The sequence below is a fragment of the Leptopilina heterotoma genome, unplaced genomic scaffold, assembly GCF_015476425.1.
Source record: "Leptopilina heterotoma isolate Lh14 unplaced genomic scaffold, ASM1547642v1 Lhet_77, whole genome shotgun sequence".
Taxonomy (NCBI): domain Eukaryota; kingdom Metazoa; phylum Arthropoda; class Insecta; order Hymenoptera; family Figitidae; genus Leptopilina; species Leptopilina heterotoma.
This window is the reverse complement of record NW_025111177.1, coordinates 281023-302210: the sequence shown is the minus strand read 5'-3', so window position 1 is coordinate 302210 and position 21188 is coordinate 281023. Positions and strand designations below refer to the sequence as shown.

The following is a 21188-nucleotide window of genomic DNA, read 5'->3' as shown; positions in this document are numbered from 1 at the left end:
TCTAGAATTATTAACTACAATTCGAGTTAAGAAATTTATCAAAATTATTGAAAATAATTCTGATTCTACTTTCTAGGAAGAATTCTGTAATTTATAAAGATAAAAATAATTCAATTCTTGCCAAGAAGTTTATTTGAAATTTTTGAAAATAATTGAATTTCGGAGAAAAATTTTATTATTTATAAAGATAATTGAAATTTTTTAAAAATAATTAAATATCTGCGAAGAATTTTATGAAAATTATTATTGAAAATAATTGAATTTCTGGGAAGAATTTTGTTATTTATAATGATAATTGAATTCTCCACAAGAATTGTATTACAATTTTCAAAAATAATTGAATTTCGGAGGATTTATTAAAATTTTAGAAAATACTGTAATTTTTGCGATTAATTTTATGAAAAGTTTTAAAAATAATTGAATTTCTTCGAAAGAATTTTATGAAAATTGTAAAAAATAATTGAATTACTGCTAATTTTTTTTTTTTTTAAATGAATTCCTGCGAAGAATTTTTGTTATTTTTTAAAATAATTGAATCTCTGCCGAGAATTTTGTTATTTAGAATCATTAATTAAATTCTTGTCAAAAACTGTATTACAATTTTCAAAAATAATTTCCATTTTACGAAGTATTCTATTAAAATATTTGAAAATGATTGAGACCTTCAAATAAATTTTATTCATTATGAAAATAATTTAATTTCTAAGCAGAATTATATATTTTTTTAAATGAAATTTTGTTGTTTTTGCTTTTGCTAAAAATTTTGTTAATTTTGAAAATAATTAAATTTCGGAGAAGAATTTTATTATTTATAAAGATAATTGAAATTTTGCCGAGAATTTTTAAAAATTTTTGAACATAATTGAATTTCTGCAATGAATTTTTTGAAAATTTTTAACAAATAATTGAATTTTAGAAAAGAATATTGTTATTTTTAAAAATAATTGAATTCTTGTTGAGAAGTTTGTTATTTTTGAAAATAATTGAATTTCTTATTAGAATCTTGTTATTTCAGAAAATAATTGAATTTTTGCAAAGAATTTTGTTATATAATGATAATTGAATTCTTGACAAGAATTGTATTATAATTCTCAAAAATGATTGAATTTCTTGGAAGAATATTGTTAAAAATTTTAAAAACAATGTAATTCCTGTTAAGAGTTTTGATCTTTATGAAAATAATTGAATTCTTACGAAGAAGTTTGTTATTTATAAAGATACTTGAATCCTTGTCAGGAACTTGATTAAAAGTTTTGAAAATAATTTAATTTTTTCGAAGAATTTTATGTTAATTTTTAAAAGTAATTGAATTCTTGAAAGACATTTTGTTATTTTTGAAAATAATTGAATTTTTGCGAAGAATTTAAAAAAAAATTTGAAATGAATTGAATTCTTGAAAGCAATTTTGTTATTTTTGAAAATAATTGAATTTCTACGAAGAATTTTATAAAATTTCTAAAAATAATTGAAGTCCTGCTAAAAAATTTCTTATTTTTGAAAATAATTGAATTTCAGCGTAGAATTCAATTACAGTTTGGAAAATAATTGAATTCCTGACAAGAATTTTATGAAAATTCTAAAATTAATTGAATTAATGAAAAAATTATTGTTATTTTTGAAAATAATTGAATTTCTACGAAGAATTTTGTTATTTATAATGATAATTGAATTCTCCACAAGAATTGTTTTACAATTTTCAAAAATAATTGAATTTCTTCGAAGAATTTTTTAAATAATTTTGAAAATAATTTAACTATTGTACTAACAATGAAAAGCTTACAAATGAAAAAATTTTAAATGTGAAACTTTCGAAAAATAAACTGCATTTTTGAAATTAAATCCCGTAAAGGAATGAAGTAAGCTTTTTTCTTTTCTTTTTTTGCAGAAAATTGTAGAAAGTTAAGAAAAATGGTTCTCAAAATATAGGAGAGAAATATTTTCAATCTACGATACTCGTAAATCATTTTTAGCCAGTTTCTAGTCTTTATTTATTGGTACCTATACAGTAATTACAACAATATTTCAAACTGATTTATCCTCGTGCGGAGAAAATGACAAACTCACCTCTTTCTCCAGATCCATTAGATGTTTCTCCAACTTCTCTTGTTTTTGCAGATTCTCCAGACGACTTGGAGTATCGAGTTCAACTAATCTGGCCTGGAAAGAGAATAAAAGGTAAGGATATTTAATTTTTCTCTAATACTTTTCATTCAAGGAATAAAAAATATCCTCTTTAATCTATGAAAGAAAAGAAAAATTTTTCTAAAGGAGAAAAATAATGAGAAATTATGGAGAAATGGTTAGTCGTATGGTTTTAATAATTAAAAAAATAGCTTCAATTTACAACTAATTGAAATTTTTATTCGTTTTATTTAAAATTTTTTAATTTGTATTTTTTAATTCTTATTGTATTTTTGTATTTTTAGTTTCCTTTTTTTTGCTTTTCGTTGAATATTATTAATTATTATTCAAAATATTTCATTAATTTATTGAAAATAATTGAATTTTTGCAAAAAAATACTCCTTATAAAAATAATTGAATTATTTCGAAGGATTGATTAAAAATTTTTAAAAATAATTGAATTTTTGCGAAGAATATTATGAAAAGTTTTAAAAATAATTGCATTTCTTCTAATAATTTTATGAAAATTTAAAAAAATAATTGTATTCCTATAAAAAATTAGTTATTTTGAAAATAATTAAATTTAAGCAAATAATTTTACTATTTAAAAAAATTGAATTGTTTTGAAGTATATGTTAAAAATTTGAAAAAAAATTGAATTTTTGCAAAGAATTTTATGAAAAGTTTTGAAAATAATTGAATTTCTGCGAACAATTTTATGAAAATTTAAAAAAATAATTGAATTTCTCTTAAAAATTTTTTTTTTTTTTTAATAATTGAATTTATGCGAAGAATTTTGTTATTTTAAAAAATAATTGAATTCTTGACAAAAAGTTTATTAAATTTTTGAAAATAATTGAATTCTTGACAAGAAGTTTATTAAATTTTTGCTAAAAATTTTTTTTTTTTTTTAAATAATTTAATTTTTGCAAAGAATTTTATTCTCTATGAAAATAATTGAATTTATGAGCAGAATCATATTATTTTTGAAAATAATTGAATTCTTGTTAGGAAGTTTATTAAATTTTTGAGAATAATTAAATTTTTGCAAACAATTTTATTATTTTTGAAAATAATTAAATTTTTGCAAAGAATTTTGTTATTTTTGAAAAAAATTGAATTCTTGACAAGAAGATTATTAAATTTTTAAAAATAATTTAATTTTTACAAAGAATTATATTATTTTTGAAAATAATTGAATTCTTGACAAAAAGTTTATTATATTTTTGAAAATAATTGAATTTTTGCAAAGAATTTTATTATTTTTGAAATTAGTTGAATTCTTGACAAAACGTTTATTATTTTTGAAAATAATTGTATTCTTGACAAGAAGTTTATTAAATTTTGGTAAAAATTTTGTTCTTTTTTTTAAATAATTGAATTATTGTAAAGAATTTCTTTATTTATGAAAATAATTGAATTTTTGTCTTAAAGTTTATTAAAATTTTTGAAAATAATTGAATTCTTGCAATAAATTATGATTTTTATGGAAATAATTGATTTTTTGTAAATAATTTCGTTCTTTATGAAAATAATTGAATTCTTCTGAAGAACATTAATAATATTCAACGAAAAATAAACAAAGAAAGTAAATAAAGTAATTAATAAACATTTATTTATTTATCTTTAGACGGGACAAAAATTTGTATATTTTTCCCAATAACAACAACGAATTTAATGAATGAATTTTTTTTTTTGCTTTACTCTAATAAAGCGAAATAAAAATTTTCAAAGGTTTTATTCAAGATCCAGAGACTAAAAATTTTTCTAGTGGAAATTTCTCTTTTTTCTTTTTTATCTTTTTTTTTTTTTTTTTTTTTTTTTGTTGATTATATTAATAAAATGGCGTGAAATTTTTTTTGATGTAAATAAACGGGCATGTCAGTCTGAGAGAAATCGATCACTTTCTGCTGCATGCAATGTGCAAATTCGACCTGAACAGTACAATATCTGTTGATTAGGCAATTATCGTTGCTGCATCTTAGCACGCTTCGTTGTGCAGCTAACTGAACGAATTAGCAACGCCTGATCAACCGTAAACTATTATACGCTTTGACAGTTCATGAACAAGGGTCAAGAGAAAAAAAGAAAATCAACTTTAAATTCTTGTGCTAACTTAAAAAAAAATTCCAAATCTATTTTTAATGCCTTGACATTGGAGATTATTTTCAATTATTTATTATTATTCCTGCTCGTGTGTTTCAATCTCGACGAAAATTAAATTCAATTCTAAAAACCAAATTTTTTTAAATTAAATTATTTAACTAAATTTTAAACTAAATTTTATTTAACTAAATAGAAAAAAATTCCCTTATTAGGAAATAAATAAAAATAACATTTCAATTTTCAAAAATTATTATAGAAAATAGAAGAATATTTATAAGAAAAAATAAAAAAAAATAAAATAATAAAAAAACAAAAAATAATAAAAGAGAAAAAAAGAAAATTTGCTTTTTAAAAATAAATAAAAAGCTTCAAGTGTTAAACAATTATTATAAAAAATAAAAAAATAAAAAAATAAAAAAATGAAAAAAAATATAATGAAAATAATTATAAAAAAACTAAAAATAAAATTCGCCTTTTGGAAAATAAATAAAAGGTTTCAATTGTTAAACAATTACTACAGAAAATAAAAGAATATTCATAAGAAAAATAAAAAATTAAAATAAATAAAATAAAATTCGCCTTTTGGAAAATAAATAAATGTTTCAATTGTTAAAAAATTATTATAGAAAATGAAAGAATATTTCTATAAGAAAAAAGGAAAAATAAAGGAAGAAGAATATTCAAAAATATAAAATTCAGGAGTATTCTTCATTTGAAGAAATGTAATTAATTAAAATTTAATAAGTGGAGAGTGCTTGAAACTTTAGAAGTGATAATTAATATAATTAGACCGAAAGTGATTGACGGGTTTTTATAAATTATATTCTAGAATTAAAAAAAAAATTTTTTTAAAAATGGGTCATTATAGGGTCAAAACTAATGACTGCCAGGAGCACTTTGCTTTTTGAAAACTTGACTCTTACCGAGCTTAATGCACTTTATGCACTTTATGGTACAAACTCACAGAGGCAACTGAGCAGCCTTTTCCTCAATGTCAGCTCTCGGAAAACCGATCCTAAGTGGCCGCCTTTTTTCAAATAGCAACAAGTAGAAACTCGAGCTATGAGGACAGATTCATTTCTACATGCGACTCTACTTTTTTTAATTTTATTTTTTACCTTCTCATATCCTCTCTCTTTCTCTCTCTTTCTCCCTCTCTCTCTCTCTCACTGCATAATCAGTAAAATTCAACAAGACTCGAGTTACGTTCAATTTAATTTTTTTTTTTTACAGTTGACTCTTAAATTAGTCAATTAAATTGATTATCAACACTTGGGGAACGTTTGTCATTAACTTAATTAAAGTAAACTAAAATCATTCAATTAAATTAATATTAGTATATTACTATTATTAATATTACACTGAAAAAAAATTTTATTTAAATAACCGATTTGACTTCAATTAAATATTTACTTCAATCAAATAATCTTTCAAGTCAATTAAATAATTCAAATTCATATTTGTTTCAAATACTGAAATTATTAATTAAAATACAATTTAGTTGAGGGAAATAAAAATTGTTTGCTTGAAGTAAATATTTATTTGATAAGTAATCGTTTATTTGAATCAAAATTTTTTTCAGTGTATAAATATTAATTTGTATAAATATTATTAATTTGTTATTATTTATTATGACAATGTTACTTATTATTATTATTATTATTATTATTATTATTTATTATGACAATGGTACTTATTATTATATATTTATTATAACAATGTTACTAATATTTAGTATTAAAATTACTAATTTTAGTATTCATTTAATTAATTAAATGCTTAATTTTGATTTTAATTAAAGAATACAATTTTAAGTCTTTCATTCTCGTTGGAAAAACAAGGCGCGGTTTGTTGGTGAATATATATATATTATTTAAAAAAAGAAAAGAATATCAAAACTTGATGGAACTTGAAACTCGAGAATCTTGGGACAACACTTCCGCGCTATGAGTCTTAAAAGTTTGTTCATCAACTTTTTCGCGTCCGAATTAATTAATTTCTTATTTTTTTTTTTTTTGCTCTGGAAATCGCAAAGTATTGTTGCGCTTTTTTTTTGTGTATATAACAGGATTGCCACAGATCGCAGGGAATTTTTGAAGAATTTTACAAATAATTGAAATTTTCGGAAATAATTGAATTTTTAAAAAAAGTTACAATTCTAATTCCAAATCTGTTGAAACTAGTTGAATTTTTCAAAGGAATTCAATTATCTTTTAAAATAACAAAATTCTTCCCAGAAATTCAATTATTTTCAAAGATTTTAATTGAATTTCTTGCAAAATTCAAATTATTTTCAAAGATTTTAATTGAATCTTTGCAAAATTCAATTATTTTCGAAAACAACAAAATTCTTCAGAAGAATTTAATTATTTTCATAATCAATAAAATTCTTCGCAACAATTCAATTATTTTCGAAAGCATTAATAAAATGTCTTTGAAACAATCAATTATTTTCAAAATATTTAACAAACTTCTTGACAAAAATTCAATTATTATTATAAATTCAATTATTATTATAAATAACAAAATTCTTCCCAAAAATTCAAATATTTTCAAAAATTTTAATAAACTTCTTGACAAGAATTCAATTATCTTTATAAATAATAAAATTCTTCCTAGAAATTCAATTATTTTCAAAGATTTTAATTTAATTTTTTGCAAAATTCAATTATTTTCGAAAACAACGAAATTCTTCAGAAGAATTTAATTATTTTTATAATCAATAAAATTCTTTGCATTAATTCAATTATTTTCAAAAGCATTAATAAAATTTCTCTAAAGAAAACAATTATTTTTAAAATTTTTAACAAACTTCATGACAGAAATTCAATTATATCTTTATAATTAACAAATTTTTTCCCAAAAATTCAATTATTTCCAAAGATTTTAATAGAATTTTTTGCAAAATTCAATTATTTTCAAAGATTTTAATAGGATTTTTTGCAAAATTCAATTATTTTCAAAAATAACAAAAATCTTTTAGAAAAATTCAATTATTTTCAAATTTTTTTATTAAATTCTTCGCAGAAATTCAATTATTTTTAAAAATTCAAAAAAAACTTCAATTATTTAAATTATTTTAGCAATAATTCAAAATTAATGTATAGTAGTTCAATTATTTTTAAAAATTTGAATTGAATTATTGTCAAAAATTTAATTTAATAAAATTCTTCGAAATATTTCAATTTTTTTATAATTTATAATTATTTCAACAGTAATTCAAATATTTTTAAAAATTTTAATAGAATTATTACCAGGAATTCAATTATTTTTATAAACATTTTTTTCAGAAAAATTCAATTATTTAAAAAAATAGAAAAATGTCGGTAAAATTTTACACAAAAATTCAATTATTTTGAAAAATAATAAATTTTTTCACTGGCATTTAATTATTTCAAAAATTTTCTAAAAAGCTTTTTGCAAAATGAATTTAATCTTAAAAATGTTATTGAAATTCGTCGAAAGAATTCAATTATGTATTAAAAAATTTTTTTTGATCAATTTCTTTATAAGAATTCATTTTTAAGAAACATTCAATTGTTTCATAAATTATTCATTTTTGTATTTAAATTTAATTTTTAGAAATAATTGAATTTTGAAAAGGTTTCAAATTAAAATCTTTGAAAATCTAAATTTTTCATACTTTTAACTAACAATTCTGTATAATTAATTTTTTTTAAAGTTTATTTCAATTTGTTTTTGAAATTAATTGAGGTTTTTTTTTAATATGTATTTAATTGAAGAATTTTCAAATGGTCGAAATTTCACGTAAAATTATGTTGTAAACAAATTTATTTAAATATTCTCAAACTTTTTTTTATCAACTTTTTTAAAAATTATTAAAAATAATTGATTTAAAGAAGAATTTTAGTTAAAAATTCTAGAAAATAATCATTGAATTGAATGGATGAAAATAATTTTGAAGAAATTACAGTAAAAATATTTTGGAATTTAGGGAAAAAGTGAAATTTTTGTCTGAGAAAATCAGGGGAAAGAAGAAAAGAGAAAATTAAATTTTAACTGCAACCCTGTATGAATAACTCTATTAAAATTATCCCTGACCTAAAAAATAACATCTAATTAATTTAAAAATTAAATTAAAATTTTTTTTTTAAATGTAATTAAAAAATTTGTTTAAAAATTTGTTTGAAAAATTAATTAAAAAATTTTTTTTTTAATTTAATTATTTATTAATCAGTTACTTGAAACAAATATTTTTCCACTGTATCTAAATTATAGTCTCTAGATCTTCAATTAATAGTAAACTATATAAATATAGCAATTACCTAGTTATAATCAACTATAATTATTATAATTGTATTCAAAATTATTGCTAAAAATAATGCTATTTAATAATTTAATAATTTATTTGAATAAAATAATTTTTAATTATTTATGTTCTTTAATAATTTACTTATTTAATTTATTATTTATTTACTTATTTATTTACTTTTATAATTTTATAACAATAATCTTGTTATATTAAAACAATGTTATATATAATATTTGAACACTTTTTTATAATAATTATAATTGCAAAAAAAAATCCACAATTGATAATTATATGAATTACGAATTAGCGTATAAAATGAAGAAAATGTTAATAAAAGCAGTCTGTGAAAAGAAAAAAAGAATAATAATTAAAAAATATACGATAAATACAATGATAAAAAGAGAGTGATTGCGAGAGCTAAATTTTAGCAAAAGCCCCCGAGTCGCCACCACTAAAACAAGTATATATAAATATATTTTACAATAGCGCAAAATCCCAGCGTCCAACCTATAGATATGGAAATGTATTTAAAAATGAGTACTCATAAAAATCCCCCTAGAAATGAAGAATGCACAAAACAAAAAAGAGGAGAGAACAGAAGAGAAAAATAAAAAAGTTTTTGACAATTCTTTAGGACCTGGGCCTCGATTTCCATGTGACAATTTTCCATTGCCTTGCATAATGTCGCACTCTGTCGACGTAGCTGGATGAGCAAAAGGACCAGTTCCTCATGAGTTCGACCCAAAAGTTCTCCGGCCGACACTTGGACTAGACTTCCACTTCCGCTCGATTTTCCCCTTCCGGATCGTCTCGAATTTATGTTGTTCTGTTGCATGCAAATTTTCGTTTTTTTTTTTTTTTTTGTGAAAAAGAAAAGAAAAAACAAAACTAGTTAAAAAACAACTAAAAAACTACACAACAATCAAATACTTAATGTTTAGAATAAATTAGAATATATTTTTATAGTAAATCTGTTTTCTTTCTCACAGTTTTTCTAAGGATATCAAATTGAGACAAAAAAAGAAATCAAAAGTGTTGTTTCGCAACACTTTTGATTCCTTTTTTTGTCTCAATTTGATATCCTCAGAAAAACTGTGGCTGTAAAGCGGAAAAATAATTCGCATCATATCGTTTGGCTTGGATTTTGGTATTACAGTAAGAAAAAAAAATGTTGGCTCAATAGCAACAATGCTATTGAATTCAATTTTTTTTTTGAAGCAATATTATTGACAATTATTTCCAAGTAATTGTCAATTCTTTAGTCAATTTATAAATAATGAAAATCTTCGTAAAAAATTCAATTATTTTTAATATAAATAATAAAATTCTTATCAGGATTTTACTTATTTTCAATACAAATTTTAATTGATTTTTTGAAAAATTTCAATTATTTTTAAAAATCTTGTAAAAGATTTTTTTTCCTCCGAGAAAATTCAATTTTATTTTTAAAAAATAATTTTTTTTTTCACACGAGTTCAATTATTTAAAAAAAACTTGTTACAAAATCCAATTGAGAAATTCAATTGGAATTTTTATTTTTAAAAATTATAAAATTTTCGCTGGAATTCAATTATTTTAAATATAATTTTTACGCAGCGATTCAATTATTTAAAAAAAAGTTTTAATAAAATTCTATTCAAGAATCCAATTATTTTCAGAAATAATTAAATTGGTGATTTACTGAAAATAATTGAATTCTTGTAAAGTATTTATTAAAAAAATTTGAAAATAATTGAATTCATTTGAAAAATTTTATCAACATTTTCCTAAAAATTTTATTAAAATTGTATCTGAAAATAATTGAATTTCTCAGAAGAATTTTATTATTTACAAAAACAATTGAATTCTTGCCAAGAATTTTACAATTTATAAAAATAATTGAATTGTTTCAAAAGAATTTTTTAACAGAGAATTGTTGAAAATAATTAAATTTAAATAATATTTTTTAAAAATAATTTTATTCTTTCGTGAAATTTTTATTAAAATTGTATTGAAAATAATTGAATTCTACCGATACATTTTATATTATTTATATGAAAATAATTTAATTTCTTTGTAGAATTTTATTATTTATAAAAATATTTTAATTTTTGAGAAGAATTTCATAAAAATTGAAAAATAAAAATAATTTAAATCCTACGATGAGTTTTATTATTTATAAAAATAATTGAATTTCTGTAAAGAATTTTATGAAATTTTTTTTTAAAAAATTTGAACTCCCGCCAAAAATTTTGTTATTCTTAAAAAAAAATTAAATTTTTGGGAATAATTCTGTTATTTATAAAGAGAATTAAATTCTAGCCAAGAAGTTTATTGAAAATTTTGAGAATAATTGAATTTCATCAATTTCTGAAAAGAGTTTTATGAAATTTTTGGAAATAATATTGAATTTAGGATGAATTTGTTCATTTTTTGGAAAATAATTGAATTTTTAGGAAAAATTTTATGAAAATATTTTTAAATAATTGAGTTTTTGTGAATATTTTTGTTATTCATAAAATAATTAAATTCTAGACAAGAAGTTTATTAAAAGTCTTGAAAATAATTGAATTTTATCAATTTCTGAAAAGAATTTTATAAAATTTTTGTAAATAATTGAATTCAGAATGAATTTTTTTTTTTGTAAAATAATTGATTTTTTGAGAGAATTCTGTTATTTATGAAAATAATTAAAATCTTGCCAAGAAATATATAAATATATAACTTTTAAATTTAAAAGTTTTGAAAATAATTGAATTTCTGCGAAAAATTTTAGAATTTTTTGAAAATTTACTAAATAATTGAATTCAGAATGAAAAAAAAATTTTTTTTTGTAAAATAATTGATTTTTTGGAGAGAATTCTGTTATTTATGAAGATAATTGAATTCTTGCCAAGAAAATTACATAAAAAGTTTTGAAAATCATTGAATTTCTGCGAAGAATTTTAGAATTTTATGAATATTTTTGAAAATAATTGAATTTCTGCGAAGAATTTTATGAAATTTTTGGAAATAATTGAATTTAGGATAAAAATTTTCTTCTTTTGGAAAATAATTTAATTTTTTGAGAGTTATGTTATTTATAATGATAATTGAATTCTTGACAAGAACTTTATTTGAAAATTTTGAAAATAATTGAATTTTTGGGTAAAATTTTATGAAAATTTTTTAAAAATAATTGATTTTCCGTGAATATGTTTATTATTTATCAAAATAATTAAATTCTAGACAAGAAGTTTATTAAAAGTTTTCAGAATAATTAAATTTTATCAATTTCTGAAAAGAATTTTATGAAATTTTTGTAAATAATTGAATTAAAGATGAAAATTTTCAATTTTTTGGAAAATAATTAAATTTTTGAAGTGTTTTGTTACTAATGAAGATAATTGAATTCTTGACAAAAACTTTATTTGTTATTTTTGAAAATAATTGAATTTATGTGGAGAATTCTAATATTTATAAAGATAATTGAATTCTTGACAAGAACTTTATTTGAAAATTTTGAAAATACTTGAATTTCATCAATTTCTGAAAAAAGTTTTATGAAATTTTTGTAAATAATTGAATTCAGGATGAAAATTTTCAATTTTTTGGAAAATAATTCAATTTTTTGAGAGTTTTGTTATTAATAAAGATAATTGAATTCTTGACAAAATCTTTATTTGAAAATTTTGAAAATAATTGAATTTCTGCGAAGAATTTTAGAATTTTATGAAGATTTTTGAAAATAATTGAATTTCTGCAAAGAATTTTAGAATTTTATGAAAATTTTTGAAAATAATTGAATTTCTGCAAAGAATTTTAGAATTTTATGAAAATTTTTGAAAATAATTGAATTTCTGCAAAGAATTTTAGAATTTTATGAAAATTTTGAAAATAATTGAATTTCTGCGAAGAATTTTAGAATTTTATGAAAATTTTGAAAATAATTGAATTTCGGAGAAGAATTTTAGAATTTTATGAAAATTTTGAAAATAATTGAATTTCGGCGAAGAATTTTAGAATTTTATGAAAATTTTGAAAATAATTGAATTTCGGCGAAGAATTTTAGAATTTTATGAAGATTTTTGAAAATAATTGAATTTCTGCAAAGAATTTTGTTATTTACAATATTATAATTGAATTTTTTGCAAGAACTTAATTTAAAAGTTTTGATAATAATTGTATTCTTTCGAGAAATTTTATTGAATTGCTATACCAAATAAATATGTCATCAATTCGATAGCATTTTTATCTCAGTGTTAGTCATCAATACAGAGCAATAACAATTAAAATCTCAATTTCCGGTGAATAAGAAAATTGTTGAATGAGAGAGTTCCCACTCTGAGCTTCTTACATATTTGAAGTTATATTAAAGTGCTTGTAACCCGACAGATGTGGATGACAAGCGGGTGAATCTCTCGGGAAGCTTTCAACAAAAGACAACTCCTTATCGTACACCCAAACCCCTATTCTCAACCCTAAAGATGGAGTCTTCACCCTAAAGAAGACTCGCGAATTCACGCAATAGGAAGACGATTGCCCTTCGTCTGACAAATCATGATTACGACAAAAAGCCTTCTTTCCATTTCGTCAAGTGATTTTTCTCCATCTGTCGAAGGAATCATTCAAAATGGATATAAATACTTGGAAATTTTTTTTTTTTTTTTTGCCATTTTCATTGAAACGAAACGAAACAAAAACTTTACTTTCAACATCTGCTATTTCTCCCTGACTTTCTATACTTTGTTCCTTTTTTTGTTTCCTTCAAATCGAGTTAATTACTCTATTCTTATCTTTCCGTGTTGCCTTCTGTTTCCACTCTTATTTTATTTCCAATTTCATTTTATTTTATTTCATTTTATCTTATTTCATCTTCTTTGTATTATTTTATTTTTGTAATTTTCTTTTTCAATTTTCTTCTCTCTGGATTTTCTCTTCTCTTTTTTTTCGTAGTCTGTATTTTCCTTGCTGAGAGAGGAAAAAAAAATTCTTTCTCTCTCTCTCGTCGTTATAAGGGAAATAATATTTATGAAGAAGATTTTTTTTTTTTTTTTGAAAAAATAAGATCGAATTTGAGGCGGAATTGTTTTGAGAGGAAAGTTTACGTTCCTGGGAAGTCCTTCTTCAACTTCTGGCATGATGCCCTCTACTCGCTGACCAGTACTAACCATGATGTCGCGGCTTCGACCCTGGACCTCGACTTTTCTTTCTCTTTCTCTTTCTTCTTCTTCTTCCTTCCTCTTTTGTCTTACTCTCGAGAATTGCGCATGGGACGTTTCGTTTTTCTCTTTTCTTCTCACTGCATTCCACATGATACGCAACAAAATATACCGCAATTCAAACCGTTGTCTCTCAAAGACCACAATTTAAAACCTCAGATCTTTCCCGCGCACGGCAAGCATTTCAAATTGCCCCCATTTATCACTTTTCGAAACTGCTTAATCCTTCTTCTTTTTTTTTTTTTTTTTTTTTTTTTTTAATAAGCGATACATGGTATTTTCTTTGCCTCAAAAAATTAATTTTTTATCACCTCTTGACTTTTTCCTGATTTTCAGACAAATATTTTTATTTGTTCCCTTAAAAAAATATTCTGAATCATACTCGAAAAAAATTATTAGATACTCAACAAACTGTTCGAATTCAAGTCTTTTTGAAATTCAACAATTTATTAAGAATATTATTTATAAAACACGATAAAATCGATAACTCCGAGTCTTCGATTTTTTCATGTTTTATAATAATTAAAGACGACAAAATCATTATTTTATATTAAAACAATGAAACTAAAAAAAAACTTTTGAAAATAATTAAATTTCTGCAAAAAAAAAAAAAAAATAAAAAAAATTTTTAAATAATTGAATTTTGCCAAAAATTCTGTTAAAATCTGTGAAAATAATTGAATTTCTAAAAAGAATTTTGTTATTCAATGAATGAATTCTTGGCAAGAAGTTTATTAAATATTTTCAAAATAATTGAATTTTTTAAAGAAATTTTATTAACACTTTTGAAAATAATTAAATTATTGCGTAGAATTTTATTGATATTGAAAAGAATTGAATTCTTCTGAAGAATTTTTCTTAGTTTTGAAAGTAATTGAATTTTGCGGAAAATTCTTTTAAAATCTTTGAAAATAATTGAATTTCTGATTCAATTACTATCTAAAATGTTGTAATTGAAATTCATTTTTAAGGTATTTGTCGCGTAAATTCGTTTTCGACAGAATTTTTTTAAATTTCACATAATTATTCTTTGGATATTTATCTACAAAATAAGGCCTATTAAAATAAAATTGACCGTCTTTAAGTCTCAAAAAATGAAATCAAAGTTTCGATTTTTAACATGTACGGTATAGGAAAACCATATGAAAACCACAGATTTTTAATTTTTGCACTAATACTAATCGACAGATTTTTTAGAAAAACTAAAGTTTTATTTATTGAACCAAAATGAACTTTTATAAAAAAAATGAAAATTTTTCACCGTCTTGTTTAAAAGATATTTAACATCAAACTTGAAAAATTATTTTAACAATTACTGTAAATGACAGGTGAATTCGTAAACGTGGCAATAGCGCTTGTTAAATACTACAGCTTGTCTGCTACTTTTGGCGCGAAATTTTAAAGACGGCCATACGCCAAACTTGCGACGTTGCCACGATCGTTTTTGCATGCGAGAGGTTATGAATATACTTTGAGAACATCTGTGTGTCAAACTGTACGTCGGCAAAAGTTTTTCGGAAACTCGCATTCATAATCGTTTCATAAGTACAGTCAACGGATACAAACTTTTGACAGTGACCAGTCGCGCGACAAATACCTTAAACCAATTTTTATTACAAAATTCTACGAGAATTCAATTATTTAAATATTAATTATTTAATGTTTAAATATTAATAATTTAATGTTTTTCAATTCTCATAAAGAATTTTGTCAACAAATTTTTAAATAATTGAATTCTTTCGATGAATTTTAATTAAATTTCCAATAGTAATTGACATTTGTCAAGAATTTTTTTTTGAAATTATATAAGAAAAATAACTAAATTCCTCAGAAGAATTTTTATAATTTTGGGGAATAATTCAATTCTTAAGTCAAAGTTTATTAACATTTTTGTAAATAATTGAATTGTTTCGAAGAATTTTATTAAAAAAGTTGATGAAAATAATTAAATTTTAATCAACGATTTTTAACGAAATTTTCACAAATCATTGAATTCTTTCAAGGAATTTTATTAAAGAGTTTAAAAATAATTGAATTTTATCAACAAAATTTTTTTGAAATTGTGTAGAAAAATAATTGAATTCCTCAGAAGGATTTAAAAACATTTTTGGGAATAATTGAATTCTTACGTCGAAGTTTGTAAACATTTTTATAAATAATTGAATTGATTCGAAGAATTTCATTGACATTTTTGAAAATAATTGAATTTCTGCATAGAATTGAATTAAAGTTTTAGAAAATAATTGAATTTCTGCGTAGAATTTAATTAGTTTTAGAAAATAATTGAATTTCTCAGAAGGGTTTTATAATTTATAAAGATAATTGAATTCCTGACAAAAAATTAATTTTAATTTTTGAAAATAATTGAATTTATTGCGAAGAATTTTATAAAAGTTTTCAAAAATAATTGAATTTTAGTAAAGAATTTCATGAAATTTTCAAAAATAATTGTATTTCTGTGTAGAGTTTTGTTATTTATAATGATAATTGAATTCTTGTCAGAATATTAATAAAATTTTTAAAAATAATTGAATTTCTGCTAAGACTTTTATGAAATTTTTTTATAATAATTGAATTAATGCTAAAAATTGATATTTTTAGAAATAATTAAATTTATTTATTTTATTTTCATAGGAATTCAATTATTTTTAATCCATCAGTTTTTCAATTCTTTTAAAGCATTTCAATTATTTTTTAAAATTCTATAAAATTGAATTTTATCAACAAAATTTTTTTGAAATTGTATAGCAAAATAATTGAATTCCTCAAAAGGATTTTAAAACATTTTTGAAAAGATAAAAATTAACAATCTTACGTCGAAGCTTGTTAACATTTTTATAAATAATTGAATTGATTCGAAGAATTTCATTAAAATTTATGAAAATAATTGAATTATGGCAAAGAATTTTTTTATTTTTAAAGATAATTGAATTTATGGCAATAATTTTATTCAAATTTTTGAAAATAATTGAATTTTAGCGAAGAATTTTGCAATTTATAAAGATAAATGAATTCTTCGGCAGAATTTTAAAAATATTTTTTAAAATAATTGCATTTCTGCGAAGAATTTTATTATTTTCGAAAATAATTGAATTGTTGTGATGAATATTGTTATTTATGAAAATAATTGAATTTTCCAGAGAATTTTTTTTTTAATTATAAAAATAATTGAAATTTCTCCAAATTTTTTTATAAAATGTTTAAAAATAATTGGATTTTGATGAGAAATTTTGTCGATTTATAAAGATAATTGAATTCTTAACCAGAATTAATAAAATATTTTCGAAGACAATGAAATTTCGATGAGAAATTAATAAAAAGTAATTGAATTTCGCTAGAATTTTTATCAAAATTCCTGAAAATAATTGAATTTGTCACTATAATTTTGAGAATTTCTCCAAAATTCAATTCTTATTATTTTATTAAAATTTTATTAAAAATAATTAAATTCTTCTTAAATTCTTTTTTTTTTCTTGAAATTTATGAATATTTGAAGAATACTTGAATTTTTTACACAAATTTTATTTGAAAATAATTGAATGTTTGCAAAGAGTTTTAAAATAATTGAAATTCTGTCAAGAAAAGTTTATGGAAAATTTTTAAGAATAATTGAATGCCTTCCATAAAAATATTATTTGAAAATAATTGAATTCTTCCAAAGAATTAAAAATACTTGAAATTCTGTATATTTATCCAAAATTCTAAGAATAATTAAATGCCATCGAGCAATTTTTTTTTGAAAATAATTGAATTCCTCATTCAAAATAAATAAATAATTGAAATTATTATTTGGAAAAAAAGTAAAATATACATTTTTGAAGAAGTCTACTTTTTTTTAGACTTAGTAATAAAATTTTGAAAAGAGAGGTGCCAACAAATTCCAAATTGAAAATACCAGCAAAAAAAGTAAATTGTGCATTGTTCTGAAAAAAAGTGCGCAATAACAAGTGTTGCTATTAATGTGCATTAAATTCTGGATGTAAATATATATATAGAAAACAGTAGAAAGAAAAAGCCATTTTCCCGCAAGTTTTATAAACTGTCGTCTGAAGAACCAAGAAAAGAGTCAAGAACTCGTTGTCTTACCTTACGAGGTACTTGTATCGCTGTGCACAATCGTAAACGAGACGCACTACGAGAATAATGGCACCCACATGAAATCTTTGATAACGCCACTGAACGTTTTACGATTTTTTTTTAAAACCCTTTTTTCCTTTTTCTTCACTCAAATTATATATATAAAAGTCCAAATTACTTAAACTTTTATTGCCAGTGTAACAAACAGTTTTTAATTCCTCTCTCAAGACAAACTCGAATTTTTAAGCACATCACTAAAAAAAAATTTTCTCTATTTCAATTATTATTAATTCTATTTCAAAAAAAGTACCCAACCAGAAATTAAATTTAATTTTTATTGAATTTTGATTCAATGAAAATTAAGTTTACTTGAAATGTTTGAAAATCAAACATTTTCAAAAAAATTAGCTTTCAAAAATAATGTATGTTACAAAAGTCTAAATTAATTTTTTAGTCTTGATTTTATTATAAAATTCGTTGACGATAAATGTTGTCAACATCAGTTATTAGTTATTTTATTTATTTAGTCCATTTTTCATTTCCTCCTTTTAAACTTTTCTCACAGAGAAAGTTATTTATTTTATCAGCTTTATTAAATTTTGAATTCCTTTTCTCGTCTCTGTTTTTTCCAAAAAGACATTATTCTTTATTGACATTTTTTACCTCGTCAGCATTATTAAGCTTCTCATTTCTTATGAGCACTTGTTTATTTTATCTCTTAATCTTCCTTTTTTATAATCTTATTTACTCGTCATTTTCAATTGCCATTTTCTGCTTCTATTAACCATTTCATTGCTCCCCTTCTTTCATTGCTTTGACTTTATTGTCCATTTTTCCAATAATAATTAAAAAAAACTCTTTGATTTTTTTATTACTATTTTCAATTTTTTTCTATTTTGAAAAACTGATTTCGGAAAAATGTAATTTTCTTTTCTTACAGTTATCTATTTCAAGTTCTGTTAAAGGCTTCTCGTTATAGATATATTTTCTAATCCCCATTCTTCATTTCGTTTCTCATCATAAAATAGTTCCTTTTTACTGTCGATTAATGAAATTTTATCGATAATAACTCTTTTCACTATGTGTAAAAAAAGAAAAAAAAAAAAAAAAAAAAAATTGAAAGAGAGTCGAGGAAAATGACCAATAAAAATCTGATATCAGTGGAACGTCAACCAATCCTTCCAAATCTCCACCGAGTTAAGAAAGTCGCTCTATCGACAAGTTTTAATGGCAGCAGGTTCCGGTATCAGGAGTTCAGTTCCTTCCTCCCTGTCAGAGTGAACGTGGAATTAAAAAGTTTTTTCCCTTCTTCTCGCCAGTTCCTTCGTTTGCGAAAGGGAGCACGTTGATTTTAATAACCAAACGAAAAAAGGAAAAAAAAAACTTTTCCAATATGGCGCTGTGCTCCCTCTCGTTCTTTCTTTATTCATTTTTGAATTATTGATTCTTCATTTTAGATTTTAAGAAATTCTGCCTTCAAGGTTTGAGCAACGCCCCATTTTTATTAGGAATTACCATCGAATTCGATTTTTTTAAAATTAAGAGTAAGAATTTTCGAAAAGTTCTTTAAAATCTGTTAGGAGAATTTTTGAAAATAGAAAATTTCTTTAGTCTAATAAGTTTTGGCTACTTTTTGGTAAATTTAAATTTAGGCAAAAATTTGTGCGGGGATTTGAAACAAGTGTTTAATTTTGGGTTAGGGAACTAAGAAACAAGAAGCCGGCAATGGAGCAGAAACCAGTCTCAGGGTCGAAACCCTTTGAGCTCTTAGGATCAAGGCTGTTGCCAATTGGCTGCAGAACTTCCTCACCTCAACTTTTTTTTCCCACTAAAGACCCAATTCTACCATTATATACTTAATAACTGTCGAATTTTACTTTCCTTTCTACTACAGATTAAAAACAAAATTGTTTTTAATTTTCCTCTTCATAAAATAGGGACAGACTTCGTAATCCACTAACACCTACTATTTACTACTTTTCTTTACTATTTGGTACTATTTTAATTTAAAATTAAAAATTCTGAAATTTTCATAGATTTTAATTTTAAATCTTTTCGAAATTCAATTATTTCCAAAAATTGCAAAGCTTTTTTAAAAAATTTGAAATAATTAAATTCCAGTGAAAAAATTTATTATTTTTCAAAATAATTAAAAATCTTCTGGGATATTTAATGAAAATAGTGAATATTGAAAATTATTGAATTGCGAACATTTTTAAAAGTAATTGAAATTTTCTCAAGAATTTTACGGAAATTTTTGAAAATAATTTCAATTACTGTAAAGAATTTTGTTAAAATAATTATAAATTAAAAATTCTTGAAATATTTCAAAGAATTTTATTAAATTCTTTAAAAATAATTTAAAAATTCGTTGAAGAACTTTGTTATTTATAAGAATAAATGAATTCTTGGCAATATTCATTATTTAATTATAAAAAATGTTAACTAAAAGTCATATTTAGATCAATTTTTATTTAAAAAGAATCGACGAGAATTGAATTATTCAAATACAAAAATAAATAATTTATTGAATAATTGAATTCTTAGAACAAATTTTATCAGATTTTTCTTTAATAATAATTGAATTCTTTCGATGGAATTTCAATAAAATTTTTGAGAATAAATACATTTTTCGAATAACTTTTGAAAAAAAATTTGAAATAATTAAATTCCAGTGAAAAAATTTTGTTATTTTTCAAAATAATTGAAAATCTTCTGGGAAACTTTATGAAAATAGTGGATATTGAAAATTATTGAATTGCGAATATTTTTAAAAGTAATTGAAATTTTCTCAAGAATTTTACTAAAATTTTTGAAAATAATTAAATTATTGTTAAAAATATTGATATTTTTGAAAATAATTGAATTTTGACAAAAAAATTGTTTTTTAATAGATGAATAAGTCAGATTTTCAAATATTTTAATTTGAAACGTTTTCAAAATTCAAAAATTTCTAAAAATCTGAAATAATTTTTTTATATTTAAACTTTTAATTTAGTAAAATTAAATTTATATTTTAATATTCAAATATTATTTGAATTTTTAACTGAAATTTATTTTTAAATCAATTTTTATTTAAAAATTCTACGAGAATTTAATTATTAAAATACAAAAATGAAATAATTTATTGAATAATTGGATGTTTCTCAAAATTAAATTTATATTTTAATATTCAAATATTATTTGAATTTTTAACTGAAATTTATTTTTAAATCAATTTTTATGTAAAAATTCTACGAGAATTTAATTATTAAAATAGAAAAATGAAATAATTTATTGAATAATTGGATGTTTCTCAAAATTGAAAGCTCATAAAGAATTTTATAAATAAAATTTTAAATACTTGAATTCTTTGGACGAGGAATTCAATTAAAATTGTATTAAAAATAATTGAAATTCTGCGATAAGTTTTATTATTTCTAAAAATAAT

The 21188-nt window shown here is 21.3% G+C and overlaps 1 protein-coding gene across 4 annotated transcripts in view; it reads right to left on the bottom strand.

The window, feature by feature from the left end:
* The window catches only part of LOC122510889, a 300548-nt gene that overhangs the window by 20032 nt on the left and 259328 nt on the right, over positions 1 to 21188 (bottom strand). For 3 of the 4 annotated variants that reach the window (XR_006302471.1, XM_043625837.1, XM_043625835.1), the window contains exons 14-15: positions 9139 to 9327; positions 2065 to 2157 (exon numbers count right to left, since the gene is read on the bottom strand). Coding sequence is in view for 3 of the 4 variants with exons in the window: in XM_043625837.1 (XP_043481772.1) it covers positions 2065 to 2157; positions 9139 to 9327 (282 nt within the window). In the remaining variant the exon portion in view is untranslated. The remainder of the gene's footprint in view (positions 1 to 2064; positions 2158 to 9138; positions 9328 to 21188) is intronic. The other variant, XM_043625836.1, reaches the window with a different exon arrangement.